We start from the raw sequence: 14,156 nt of genomic DNA on the forward strand, positions 1-14,156 counted from the left end.
TTTTTGAACAGTATGTCTCTGTTGTATATATGTATGTATTTATGTATATATATATATGTATAGAGTTAGGGTTAGGGTTATATATATATATATATATGTGTGTGTGTGTGTGTGTGTGTGTGTGTAGTATATAGGTATGTATTCTTTTTCTATAATTGGTGAAAAGTTTTCATGACCTAGTCTTCATTACTAAGTATGTCACTTTATCTTTGAGAGCAGTGTCTGATATTGAGCTTTAAAAGTGGTAATAAATAACGCATTTGTTTTTCTTTGTTCTGATCAGTCTGGTGAGGTCGTCCAACATGACGTCAGAGAGGAGCGAGCCGCTGATTGGTCGCTGAGTGTCAGTCAGGAAGTGTTGACAGATTTCGGTGCTAAAGTAGAAACTGTAGCTGTTGTTGCGGTGAATGGACGGCGTCACACTGACCCACGAACGGCCGCGGGGGTCTGACTGCAGCACATTCGTGTCGTCTCGTGTACAACTGTGGGTAACTCACACTTTCTTTCAAGTGAAAGAGATTAACGCTTTGTCATGACTACCGCAAACGAATGGTTTAGCTTGCTAACTCTTAGCTCACAGTTGATTTTGTGGATTCCGGCGCCGCAGATTAGTCTAGTTGTAACTACCGTTTATTACTCATTTGACTTTTGACGCTACTTTTTCTAAAAAAAAAAAACAAAGCTTCTTGATTTACGACTTTGAACCCCACTCTGTCGTGACGTTAGTTGTACACGTAGCTAGCATATAGTTATATTATAGTTAATTAATTCTGCTAGTTACCTTTAGTAACCTCACGTGATATGGGAGACTTATTAAACTTTACTTGAAGCTAAAAAAAAACAAGCTCCACCAATTTATTGTTTCACACCTAACAACGTTTCAGATTTTTGTCATAACTTTGCAGAATTACTGATACTTGTTGAATATTTACACCCACACAGTGTTGTGTTTCTGTGGCATGGCATAGTCATTACACGGGTATTTCGGTTATAAATTAGCATAATATGTATGACCTAGTTGATCGAACAAGTGCCGAATTATAGACTGACTTTTGCATATTAAGATATACTCACATGTGTGTTTCTATCAGGCATTTCCTACATGTAGAAGTGATTGTTTCATAGCTGTCAATGTGTTGCTTTATGTAACTCTTTTTAATAAACGATGTAATTTATGTAAAATGACTGTTGACGATTACTGTGCTCCTATTATTTAATTTCAGATTCATGAATAATTGATGTGCACTATCTTTCTATGAGCAGCCTGGCTGTCTGAGATGGAGGGTGGAGAGGAGGTGCGAGTGGAAAAGACCCCATACTGCTGCTCCACCTGTGACAGAGGAGAGGTCGCCCGCCGCAGCCTGGCTCGACGCATCAGGAAGACCCGCAGCCTGAGTACCTCCTCTGTCGGCAGCTCCTCTGAGTGCAGGTGGGTGTGCACAACAGACAGGCTTGCACCTGGTGACCTGTTCACTTCCTATGTTTGGAGTCAAAAGACAATATTAACCAGACAACTTCATGTTAGTATGTCACTCCTTTATGAAATGCTGTTTGAATCACTTTATATTCTGGCTAAAATAGTTAGAAATGCAGGTATTTGCAGATGATTGTGGTCTCACTGGCACATCTAGAATCAGCCTTATATCTGTATATATATTTCCGAGTTACTGTTTAGGATCCAGTCCAGTGTCACATTATTGGTAACCGAATAATTAAAGTAACACTTCACCACCACTCGCTTGACAAAATCTGAGATGGATGTGGAATTCAGAAGAACTCAACATCGGCCTGGTATCAAAGGGTAACTGTGTTAATGGCCACAGCATATTAACCTGCTCTTTGTTTTTTGAGAACACCTGCTGCTTGAGAAATGCTTGAATCAGCCTTGTTACATAAGCATTGTACCACTCCTGTCATTTCTAAAATGTGTCAACAATGTCACACAATACCCACAGCAGTTACTTCAAGGAAATAGAAGCTGAAATGGCCTGAAGTGTTTGTTCACTTTTTGTGTTGCAAGGACTGAGTTTGTATGTTTTAGCAACTGTGATGAGGTCCATTCTTTAGTGGGGCCATAAAAATGTTGTAAAAGCCAGACATTTTTGTACAGGGAAGTTGGTTCTTTTCGCTGAAAGCTGCTGAAAAAGTCTACATGAATGTATATTTGCTTAGTGAAATCAGAGATTAAGAAAAAGCCTATTGTCAATATTTAAAATTTAAATTGAACTTGGATAAAGCAAATCTTTCAAATCTCTTGACACTGTCACACCACATGCAACTATATTTGTGTTATAACTCAAGTGTTAGCCAACATTTGCCTCCAGCCATTGTGAGAAGTTTGGATTTGTGTCTGGTTTTGTGACTAATACCGAGATTATGAGTTTAAAAAGGCAGAACACCAATCGTCAGTGTTTGTGATAATTTTCTGTTGTTACAATGAGCAACACCTGTCACATTGATATGAAAATGTTGCCTAAAGCAGCTTTAAGGACCAGCTAACAGCAGATGGTGAATTCGCAGAATAAGACTGGTAAGAGGATTTGTCGGCCTTGTGATGTGATGCAGCGCAGAAGCCTCTGTAGTAAGAGGCAACCATTTTGTTTTCCGCCACAGCTCAGTGTCACTGAGCAGAGAGCAGCCTGTCCACTGACATGTTCATGTTAATGGTTATTAAAACAGTGAATGTTTTTTCCTTTACTGACACTGGGTTTCACTGGGTTTGTCCTGCAGGATCAGTGTGTTTGTTTGTCATGTTTCACAACACATTGGTAATACTTGCCAACGATATTGAAATGCATTCTCCTCCAGAATGTGGCCCCAGACTGGTTTGAGTGGTGGAAACTCAAACCAGTGGTGGAAACTCCTAAAATATAAACGCATCATGTAACAGCTATGACATTGTTGAAAATGAATTTTTATGTTTACAATTTGACTGGAAACTTGAATCAAAGATGTTTTTAATGTAGGAAACAACTGTTTGTGTTTTTTTGTTTTTTCTTAATAAAACAAATTGAATACTTAAAGAATTGTGTGTATGTTAAACCTGAATATGTGTCATTTTGTTTATTGTTTCAGGAGGACTCTTCATGGACCAACCCCTGTGACCACATTTGGCCCAAAGGCATGCATGCTCCAGAATCCAAACACTGTAATGTAAGTTGGACAAAGTCAAGAGTTTCTTTATCACAAGAAGAATTTGTACCAATGGGTTTTTTTGGGGGGTGATAATAGACAGTGATGTAAGAGATTGGTCTTCTAAAATCAGATTTTATATTGACACTTTAAATTAAAGCTGAATGCATTATTGAACTTGCAGATATGAAGGCAAACCAAAAGCAGTATTACTGTCTAAAGTAAAAACATTCTATGTGACTTGTGCGCTTCATTTAGTCTGCTGTTATCTGATGCTCGTGCGGTATTTCTCTTAACCCTAACAAACAACATGTATATTTACATTTTTAAGCTATTTTTTAATAAACCACCACACACAATTGACTCATACTGCAAAAAATGTACATATGTAGATCATCCTATGAATGACTATTTCCTTAACCATTTTGTTTGATTAATACATTTAATGACTAAAAATATGTAATTGTTTTTCATGAAATTACCTAACAACATAATCCATCCCATATTTTTTAATACAGACAAACCACTTTTCGTAGGTACATGGGGATTAAATTGTTGCAGCTATGCCCATAACTAATGATTATTTCCACTATCAACTAATATGTAGATTAATTTCTCAATTAATTACATTACATGTCATTTAGCAGAAGCTTTTATCCATTGTTTGTTTTGTCCATGAAATGCAAAATAAATAATAAAAATAATAAACAAAATAACAACACTCAAACAGATTGATTGATTGATTATGAAAATAGTTGTTGATTCATTTCCTCATGGTTAATAATTGATAAATTGATAAACAGTTATAAATATGCTGGATTGGATGTCATAAACAGGTGCAGTTCATGTTACTGCATGTCTCCACCTGCTCAAACACGTCTACATCAAGAATCACTGAGGAGAAATATGAAATACTTTTTTTTCTAGTCAAAACATTTACGGGTCACTGACCTTTTTACTCCTGTTTGTCTTTAGGTGACGGTGATTCAAGGATTATCTTTCTCAAAGCTGCTAAACAGGTTTTAAAGTAGTAAGGCCAGGCTGTCTTCATTCTAAAATAAAGGGTAGGAGGAAGAGCTCGATGGAAGGAAGTGGAGCTGCAACCCACGATTATTTTCACAATCGATTAGTCAGTCAATTATTTTCACGATTAATCGAGTAATAGTTTGGTCCATAAAACCGAACTATTAGTTCACTGCACACTATGATCGAAAAATAGAAGCTGACAGATTTAATATATCAGATCCTCCGACTGTCTTGACATACTGGCACACGACAGCTGTCCACCATATTCATTTTTTAATGAAAAAATCCTGTGAAGAGACGAGTTGCCTGCATTTAAAAAAAAAGTGGGTATGTTTATTTCCTTATGGTGACTGGGATGCAACATTAAGAAAGTCAAATAGTTCCTGTTGTAGTCCTGGAATTCATGACATCGTTTTACTTCCCCTTCCTGCATTTTCCCATCCTTGATAATGTTGTCCATAAAATGACATGAATGGTTACTCCCTTTTGTGGCTTCACATAACATTCAGCTTATTCACTTATTAGAGTGTAACGGAGAGATACCAAACTTTAGGTGCATTTAAAGCAAATGAAGAGTCTCTCCTTTTTACACATTATATATGCTAGAAAATAGTGGAGTAAAGAATTATGAAGTAAAGACTAAAAACTGGAAATAGCTCTTTTTGAAACGTTGAAATGATAAAATATGATAACATAACATTAATGCGCCGATCAGCAGTTTACTGTTCACTCATGAGTAACTGCATCTGCTCCAACACTTGGGTGCCTTGGGTTTGAGAGCTCGAGTCTTGAGTCTGGTCCGCCCCCTTATGAAACCTCATTTTTTAAACACCTAGTAATATTTTTAATCATTCAAAGTTGACATGGTGGTTAGTATCACATTTCCCTGTGAGGTGACAAAGTCAGAAGAGGTATTTTTCATCTATATTTTGGAACAAAACGTAGCTCACTGAGCTACAATACCTTTCATTACAATGGATATGCCGGTTTTAGAAACAGGTGTGTCACTGTGTTTGTTCAGAGAAGTCACACTTGTCCTGTCCAATGACGAAAGTTGTTTTGTGGAGTGGGCGTGTTCAGCTCAGTGGAGTGGGTGGGGGCTGAGATGAAGTCACCTTAAGTCGAGTGAGAGCTTTTATTCAGCAGCAGCAGTCTTCACCAGGAAGGTTTATGTCAAGTCTTGACTGGAACAGATGCAGCCACAGTGACTCCAGCTGGAGGGGATGTTACTGTAGCTGACACTGGAGGCTGACGACGCTCTGCTCTGCCTCTGCTTCTGCCTCTGCCTCTGTCTGCCTGTCACACAGCTGCCTGCTCACTCTCCACTTGAATGTAAGAAGCCATCGTACTCTGTTGCTGCAGCTGCTCTACTGTGTTTGAGAAATTTCTTAGAGGTAGAATGAACAGAGCGTCGTTCTCCAGCTGAGTTGACCTGAGGCAGCCTCCCTTGTACATGTACACAGTCATGAAGTTCAACCAGAGCCAATTGCAGGACGACAACAAAGTGTGGAAATGGTGAGGAAAATTGTCTATCGTCTTCCTTGAGTTTTTGCCAGCAGAGAAAGTGTTTGATGTGTAAAATATTAACTGCATTAGCGTCTGCAGGCGGTGCATGGATCACTGCCAACGAGATGGGCAGATTCTGTGATCATTGCCATTTGGATTAGAATGATGTGACTGAAAGTTGATCTTATAGTATATTAGTCGATGAGTTTTTGCACAGTACATGTGTCTCAGAATTTGCAGGGTTGGAATGAGATGGTTTCAAATTATATATATATGTTAAAGTTTGAGTGTTGAATGAAAGCAGGAGATCAGGGTGTGGATGCTCTGAGTTGTTGGAGGATAACATGTTCCTGAATAGATCACAGCTCGTTGCTGTTTCACATGTTAATGACGTTCTTCTTTGTCTCATTTATTTATGTCTCAAACCCAGTTTCGTTTACTCCTGGTATTTGTCCGTCTTTGGGTAGTTATGTTTCACTTAATGTAGGGTTTGTTTGACTGTGTTTGTCTCCCTGTGGCAACTTTAAAAAAAAAAGTAAATCAAAAAGTTGCCACAGGGATGAAAATAACAAACGCTCTATAAAAATGCAACCCGATACCAAAGAAATACTGCTATTGTGAATCATCTGTGGCAATATTCCCACTTCATTTTGTAATGGCGGTGATGTGTTTTGGTTCTCATGTACAGTATATATATTGTGTGTGTTGTGATTTGATACTTTCAGAGTGAACAAAAAGAGGAACAGGAGATGTAATGATTGTTCTTCTTTCTTGTGTTATGTGTTGGAAAACACATAAAAAGTTTTGTGTCCTCGTGTGATGTTTATCTGAGCCATGTCAGGACTCTGTCGTTTGGTTTATTTATTATTTAACCTGTTGGGCGAGATACATTTAGTTTTCAGGTCCTCAGGCGGAGAGTAAACCCACAGTCTTGTTATTATACTACATGTAGAACAGCAGTTCATATATACATGGTGACTGCCATTACTGCAATATACTATATGACACAGAGAGAAGATATTGTATGTCAGAGCGCACAGAAATGGATGGTATCAGGACCAGTGAGGTCTAATGTAGTTTAGAGTCTCTTTTTTAAGATTCAGGCTATCAGGATTTGTTGAGAAAGCAAAACAACATGTTGAGGATAAGATGGACAAATCTTTGACAGAGAAGAAAAAGAAAAGAGATGTTAACCCATTCACTTGTTTTTTGATGTCAGTAATTTGAGTCAAATTATTTTTAATCTAAAAAAAACTGACACTGCTTCTGTTGCACTTGAAACTGTCATTACTTTATTTATTTATTTATTTATATATGTTTATTTCGGTCATGTCAGTTAGATCAATCATCATCACACATCATCTTAGTTCACACAATACACATAACCGAAAGGGAAAGCGGGAGAAGCAAAAGCTTATCTCGTCACTATTATCTCGTTACTTTTCTTTGACAAAACATGTTTCAGCAGCAATATGAATGCAACATGGCATTCAGTGACCAGCTTAGCAATTCCAATTACGCTCATCGTGTGAAAGTGGCTTTGAGGTGTAGGCCCTGTGAGTTGGTATAACCCTGACAGTATATATATGTGTGTGTATATATATATATATACATATATATATATATATATACAGAGAATTGCTGAATGCTGATAGGAACCACATACTTCCTGATGTCTAGATCCTGACCAATACTGGATTTTTGGGGCAGATACCAGGATTTAGATGTAAGTCAGTTTGTAGGTTTTATTTAATTCCATCAACAAGTGAGGAGTATCTTTTAGTAAAAGAGCATTTTTTTTTAATATCACACAAATAAAGCCTTGTATGAGAAGCAGACTCCGTCTGTAGTACAGTCATTAATTTCCTAATGCTTTAGGAACCGAGCTGAAACTAACACAAGTCAAGAGACTGTGGTTTTGTTGAATCATTTTTACTCTGAGAACCTTTGCTGTCACAACTCGTGGTTCCTTGTTTGCTGCCACAGAATGCCCGTGGGCTTTATGAGCTGACTTTTGCAGAGCTTTTTACATTCGCTCCCATTTTTATCTTGATGGATGTCTTTTTACTCGTGCTATTGATTGGTCTCTAACATGAGTTAAGGTGAAAGCCCTGCAGATGACTCGTGGAGGTCGGTAGTTCAGTACACTATGTTACAACAGAGCTGGACTTTAAGCTGGTGTCTCTAATTGGATATGTACTTAGCCGTTGTGGTTATGATAAACAGTTAGTTTACAGATCTTACATCACCAGAGTTCTGAGGCTTCATGCTTAGGTCCTCGCTGCAGTGAGATCTAACTGTAATTTTGCTGTATTTTTGTTTTCCTTGGGAATCCTTGACTGGGGACTGTTGAGTTTGTGTTGCCCTCCATAACATGTTATGTGTTTGTGTCCAGGCACTTTCAGGACCCCGCTAGTCAGAGACTGACGTGGAACAAGCCACCAAAAAGTGTCCTTGTCATCAAGAAGATCCGAGATGCCAGCCTGTTTCAGCCTTTCAAAGAGCTCTGCATATTTCTCTCAGAGGTACGACCACGTGTTGCCTTCAAGAGTGGACTTAAGTGGTTGTGGGTGGGAAGCTGATGAGGGATCAAGCTAATGACCTCCATGTTGCAGTCAGGTCAAACTCCTGCTGACTCTGTACATGGGGATGATATGACATTCTGACAGTGTAACCTGGTACAAAAATATCATGGTTCTGCAACTCCAGCCCTAAAATGTCTTTTTTTTTTGTTTGTTTTACCTTTAAACCAGTTTAATCAGTGTACCTCCAACCAATAATCCATTTCCCCATTTGTGTAACTAAGACTTGATTCTTTTTTTATGCATTTATATATTTTTTTAATTTAGCTTCACGGCGATTTCTAACCTTGTATCCTTTTGTATTGAAAGGTGAAAAACATGATTGTTTATGTAGAAAAGAAAATTCTAGAAGACCCAGCCATATCAGCAGATGAAAACTTTGGAGCCATTACCAAGAAATTCTGCACTTTCAGAGAAGGTAAATCGGCCACTTATCTTTGTTGTGACTCAATAGTACATACACACATATATATATGTATGTATATATATATGTATGTATATATGAAAGATAAAAAATGCAAATTCTTTTTTTTTGTAGATCTTGATGACATCTCAAATCTTGTCGACTTCATCATCTGTCTTGGTGGAGATGGAACGTTGCTGTATGCATCTTCCCTCTTTCAGGTATTCAGCTCTTGTCACTTTGTAAATATCCCATGTTTTTATTGGTTGTTTTAGATTGAACAGTATACTTTAACAAATCTTCTCCTCATTTCCTATTTTAAGGAGAGTGTTCCACCAGTTATGGCCTTCCACTTGGGCTCCCTAGGCTTCCTGACTCCTTTTAAATTTGACACCTACCAGTCTCAGGTTACCCAAATTATTGAAGGTATTGAACATTCTCTAACCTGTTTCCCCGGTTCCTCTGTATTGCTGTGCTCCTGTGTATGTTTACATATTTACCTATTTTACATGTGTTGTCACTAGGGAATGCTGCCATTGTCCTGCGAAGTCGCTTGAAAGTCCGAGTGCTTAAAGAGAACCGGGAGAAGAAAGACAGACTAGTGGACGAAGAGGGTATCATCCTGACCAATGGGGACAATGAAAGCAACCAAAAGGCGATGCAGTATCAGGTAGGGTCTTAAACCAATACCGAGACATTGATTGAGCATGACAATAACACAGCAAACAGGTTTCTCGTGTTGTGACAGAGCGCAGTTAAGAGTTGAAGCATGTTCTTGGCTTCGACAGAGCCAAGTAGCAATGTAAAAACGACAAACCTGTTTTAACGATGTGAAATTGCTGTGTATGTGAGCACATTTAATGTCTCTTTGACACCAACCATTCTCAGGTTACCCAAATTATTCATTCACCCTCGGAAAGATTGCTGTGTTTTCTTTCATCTTGTTGGATGATAACCAACATAAAACATAACGTCCCCTGGGCGTCGTCATAATAATAATAATAATAATGATCATAATAATGATGACTTGGAGTTTCCCACAGATGTAAATGTAAATGTTAATCATCAGCGGTGTCGTAAAGCTCACACCTGCACTAGTCTAACCTACATACCAGGTGTATGGAGGTTAGACTAGTGCAGATGAGAGCTTTAAGAGTCTCTGTTTAAAAGCATTGGTTTGTTTTTATCTGTCCATGTACATCTTTGTGTATAATTACAGTGTGTCTTGTAAAATACACTCACTGCCACTTTATTAGGTACATGTGACCCTGGATAGTTTTTGCTTTTTCAGACTATTCTCTATAAACTGTGGAGATGGTTGTGTGTGGAAAGGTGAACAGTTTCTGAAATACTCAACTTTAAGTCCCTTAAAAACCACGCTAAACAGGTTGATCCTAAATGTACCAAAACAGGGTTGATTGCTTGAAAACATGATTTATTTATTTTTTATGGTTTATGACAGACTGCATTTCCTGTTATTGAAACCTATGTTTTCTCTCTGTGTGTTTCAGGTTCTAAATGAGGTGGTGGTGGACAGAGGACCCTCCTCTTATCTCTCCAATGTTGACCTCTTCCTGGATGGACACCTCATAACCACAGTGCAGGGAGATGGTGAGTGTGCAGAAAATATGTCTTACAGTTCAGGGGTGAGGGGAAAGTGTGCTGTATGTTTTTACGAATGTCAAACATGCGGATAGATTTTCAGGTTTGACTGGTATTTAATATCAGCTCCGCACAACTCTCTGTGTGTTTCTCAGTATTAGCATTATTGTTTTGTTTTCGTGTCTGGGGCGACACGTGCACACACTGTATGCAAATGGATTTTTATAGAAGGAAAAACATACATATACATATACATATGTCTATGATATAAATGAACCGATCAATGTCCCGTCTTTTAATGATCCTTCGTTCCTTCGTTGACAGCCACGACCACAGAGGTTCAGCTTTTTTGTTGTAGCTCAGTGACTGTGGTCAGGAGGCACAGGGAGGTGGATTCACACCCACATGACAAACACACACACATCTGGAGGAGTCGGGGCGTTTATCTCAGAACATTATACACATCATCAGTGCCGTCCTTTTTCTCTGCTAATACTAATTGTGCACAGTCGGTGGTTTCTCGTGCTTCACACACTCACACAGTGTGGCCTCTATAGTCGTTATGGGCGGAACAGACTTTTAATGTCCCTCATTCACACCTTGACTCCAGTGAAAGTAACAACCTGAAACTGGGTCAGGGAGTTTAGGATCCGAGCCAGGCCGGACCAGGTGTCCGGCCTACAGAAGCTAAATACTTTACTCCTGTACGAGAGGTGAAACGTCTTCAACTTAACTAAACAAGTCTAGTTACCTACAGCTGAAGATACAATGACATGTAGGACTGAGAACCTTCACACAAAATATATTCTATTTTTTAGTTTGCTCGAATTCCTGCCGTTAAATTATGACATTTATTTAGTTTTTTGTCCATTGCAAAGAAGAGCTAAGGCTTCGCTCTGTTGTTTCATATTTCCTAAACTGCAGAGATGAGTCTGTCAGAGAGACTTTATATTTACATTTTCTGTCTGTGTCTAATGATAAACACAATGACGCGTAGGTAGTTTTTAAATCATCATCTCTCGTATTTTAGATTTGTGTTTTAAAAAAGGATAACCTATATTAAAAAAGTGCATTGAATCAAACTAAATCTAACAAGCCAGTGAACTTGTCACAAAGTAATGGATATATTATTTATTTTACTGTATTTTTTTTAAGTATAATATGCTTCTTTTATGTTGCTGTATATACAGGGACATTTGTGGATGAAATGCTTTTATTGTGAAAAGCAAGTCCTGATCATTTGTATTGACTTTAGCAAAGAGTTGATGCTTTTGTGTGTTTATAGGCTTTGTTTCTGAGTTTAAAGTGATGTCTGTGTGTGTCCTCAGGTGTGATAGTGTCAACACCTACAGGAAGTACAGCGTACGCTGTCGCAGCTGGAGCGTCCATGATTCATCCCAACGTCCCCGCCATCATGATCACCCCCATCTGCCCTCACTCTCTCTCCTTCAGACCCATTGTGGTGCCGGCTGGTGTGGAGCTGAAGGTATTTACAGTCTGTCGCGTCAGGGGCGTCAGTGGCTCTTGACATTGTCTTCTTTTACAAGCCGCTTTCATGCCGATGCTACACAATGTACAGTTAGTGAAGTTGTCTTTTTTTTGCTGTTGTTGTTAGATAATGCTGTCACGTGACGCCAGAAACACGGCCTGGGTGTCGTTTGATGGACGCAAGAGACAAGAGATCTGCCACGGTGACAGGTTTGTCCACGTACACCGACACGTAAAACCAAGAAAGCAAAGTGAATAATGGACAATAAGTTGAGGTGGCTCAGCAGCTTTGTTATGTAACCTTATCAACCTGCTTAAATGACTCCAGTCCAAGTGTCCCTTGTGCCAGATTGTGCTTCTTCCTTTATGTAACTCACCCAAAGATAATTACCTTCCTCGTTCCTGAAATAAGACGGCCTGTCAGGTCGAGTTATTGGAGTTGTGTTCAACAAACACCCAGTGTTGTCTCAGAGGGAAGTCGAGTTACCACATCTGATGTCATCACCTCCTTTCTTGTCCGCTGTGATTGCAAAGTCCTATACTTTTTCTTTCCTCACTCAGGCTTTTGTCTATGAAAGTCTCTTATGGAACCCTTTTATTCTCTTATTTTCACAGCATTACCATCACCACTTCCTGCTTCCCCGTTCCTTCTATCTGTTTCCGGGACCCGGTCAACGACTGGTTCGAGAGCCTGGCCCAGTGTTTGCACTGGAACGTGAGGAAAAAGCAGAACTACCTCAGCTCAGAGGACGAGGAGTACTGAGACCTGTTCCATCATGTCTTCGTGACTCCATAGTCTTGGTTTTAACTTGACCACACTCTGTGCCGTTTTGTAACAAAAAAAAAAAACCCAAACATTATCCTTCATATGTATTTAAAGAAGACCGTCGAATATTACAGTAAATTACTGCCTTTTATGTTGTACTTTGGCAGAAAAACTATGAAAACCTTTAGTGAAATCACTAAAATTTAAATCATTACTATTATAACAGTTTAATTTCATGTTTATAGTGGTATATTAAGTTTTACAAATATTAACCGGTTCACTAACTTCGTTGTGTATTCAGAGTTAATGTTGCCACAAATATTCCTCTCAACTGCCCGTTTTAGCCAAATGAAGTTAAAAGCAGAGAGGTCGGTCTTTAAAATGCTAATAATGCAGAAATAATCATTTAAAAAATCTCAAAATATACCATCATTAATTTATTTATGTAATTAAATTACTGGACATTCCACAGTTTACAATTCTGAATACTCAGTATCAACATACAGTAAAGTGTATGTATGGAAAATTCAGCATAAACACAGAGTCTGTAAATATCCTCCTCATTAGCAACCATTAATATATAAACTAATTCAAAATAGTGGAGTTTGGCAGTAATATTGCTCTGGGGATGTCTCAGTTTTCTGAGTCTATGCTGTGAAAAACTGCACGTTGCAATGCAGTTTTTCAAAAACAAAATGCAGTTGTCTGACTCAAAAATAAATGCAACAGTTAGGACGATCTTAGACTAAAACGCGTTTGTTGCAAAACTGCACTTTCTCAATCTGTGGGACACATTTACCACTATCGTCAACAAAAGTGACTTCTCTGAGTCATGGTGAAGGAAGGGTTTCACTTTTTATGGACATTTCTGAAAAAAACTAAACGTAAAAACCTTCCTAAATTGTGTCCATCGAATCAGGAAAATCCAGTTTGACGCAGTCAGTGAATGACATTTGCCAAAAGTGGCCCGACTGTACAGACTGTGCCTTAAACACTGGTATCATTAATGTATAGAGATGTTATTTTTCGAGGTTTACATCATGGTAGTTTTTAAATCACAGATTTTTGTGGGTTTTTTTTTTTCTCACTACAAAGTTTCTGGCTGAAAACGGCTGCAGCTGTGATTGTTTGACAAGTGTCGTCTCTTCTCTTGTACGTCTGTCCTTCAGTCATGGTCTCGTGAATGCATCTGATGAAATGTCCATTCCAGGCAAAGAGTGTCCTCGGCGTCTTTTTTTTAAAAACATAGCTGTCTATGTTGTGTACTTTTTATTGACCCGTGTCTGTGAGTGTGGATGAATCGATCCGTGTCTACGCTTCGACCTTGGAGAAGGCCTGTCTTACATATCTGTTCACATAGAAGTGGAAATACATACATATACATGAGTGTATCGTGAATTAGTTTAACACATTGTGTCGGGGGGGTGAATGGATGACAATCGCAAACAGGACCAACCGAGCTGTGAAAGGCTCTCATTCCTTTAACTCTGAGTTTGTACATACGAGTGATGTTTATTAACCAGTTTACAATCTATCATTGCTATAGAAAAATATTGGGACCTTTTTTTTTTTTTTTTTTATACGAATAACATCCTCAGTTGTTTTTTTTTTTTACCAGTTTTGATCCCAGAACTCGATTTTCCAGTGGTTA

The 14,156-nt window shown here is 38.5% G+C and overlaps 1 protein-coding gene across 3 annotated transcripts; it reads left to right on the plus strand.

Moving 5' to 3' along the window:
• The first annotated feature begins 348 nt into the window (after nucleotides 1–348).
• On the plus strand, nucleotides 349–13,263 carry nadka (NAD kinase a). Of its 3 annotated transcripts, XM_058642814.1 has the most exons (12): nucleotides 349–484; nucleotides 1,264–1,429; nucleotides 3,076–3,153; nucleotides 8,060–8,189; nucleotides 8,556–8,664; nucleotides 8,785–8,870; nucleotides 8,973–9,075; nucleotides 9,174–9,319; nucleotides 10,161–10,260; nucleotides 11,580–11,737; nucleotides 11,867–11,949; nucleotides 12,355–13,263. In XM_058642814.1, the coding sequence occupies exons 2-12, from the start codon at nucleotides 1,278–1,280 to the stop codon at nucleotides 12,500–12,502; spliced, it is 1,293 nt and encodes a 430-aa protein (XP_058498797.1). In that variant the 5' UTR covers nucleotides 349–484; nucleotides 1,264–1,277; the 3' UTR covers nucleotides 12,503–13,263. The 3 variants fall into 3 exon arrangements, with proteins under 3 accessions (XP_058498797.1, XP_058498798.1, XP_058498799.1); XM_058642815.1 differs by lacking the exons at nucleotides 349–484; nucleotides 1,264–1,429 and adding an exon at nucleotides 4,108–5,673 and having other exon boundaries at nucleotides 3,103–3,153; XM_058642816.1 differs by lacking the exons at nucleotides 349–484; nucleotides 1,264–1,429 and adding an exon at nucleotides 4,108–5,490 and having other exon boundaries at nucleotides 3,103–3,153.
• The last annotated feature ends 893 nt before the right edge of the window (nucleotides 13,264–14,156 follow it).

The sequence above is a fragment of the Solea solea genome, chromosome 11 (genome assembly GCF_958295425.1).
Source record: "Solea solea chromosome 11, fSolSol10.1, whole genome shotgun sequence".
Lineage (NCBI taxonomy): Eukaryota > Metazoa > Chordata > Actinopteri > Pleuronectiformes > Soleidae > Solea > Solea solea.

Coding starts and splice junctions, on each gene's coding strand:
- nadka (XM_058642814.1), top strand. CDS start 1,278: ATGGAGGGTGGAGAGGAGGTGCGAGTGGAAAAGACCCCATACTGCTGC. Junction 8,190..8,555: donor TCTGCATATTTCTCTCAGAG/GTACGACCACGT, acceptor TTGTATTGAAAG/GTGAAAAACATGATTGTTTA. Junction 11,738..11,866: donor CGGCTGGTGTGGAGCTGAAG/GTATTTACAGTC, acceptor TGTTGTTGTTAG/ATAATGCTGTCACGTGACGC.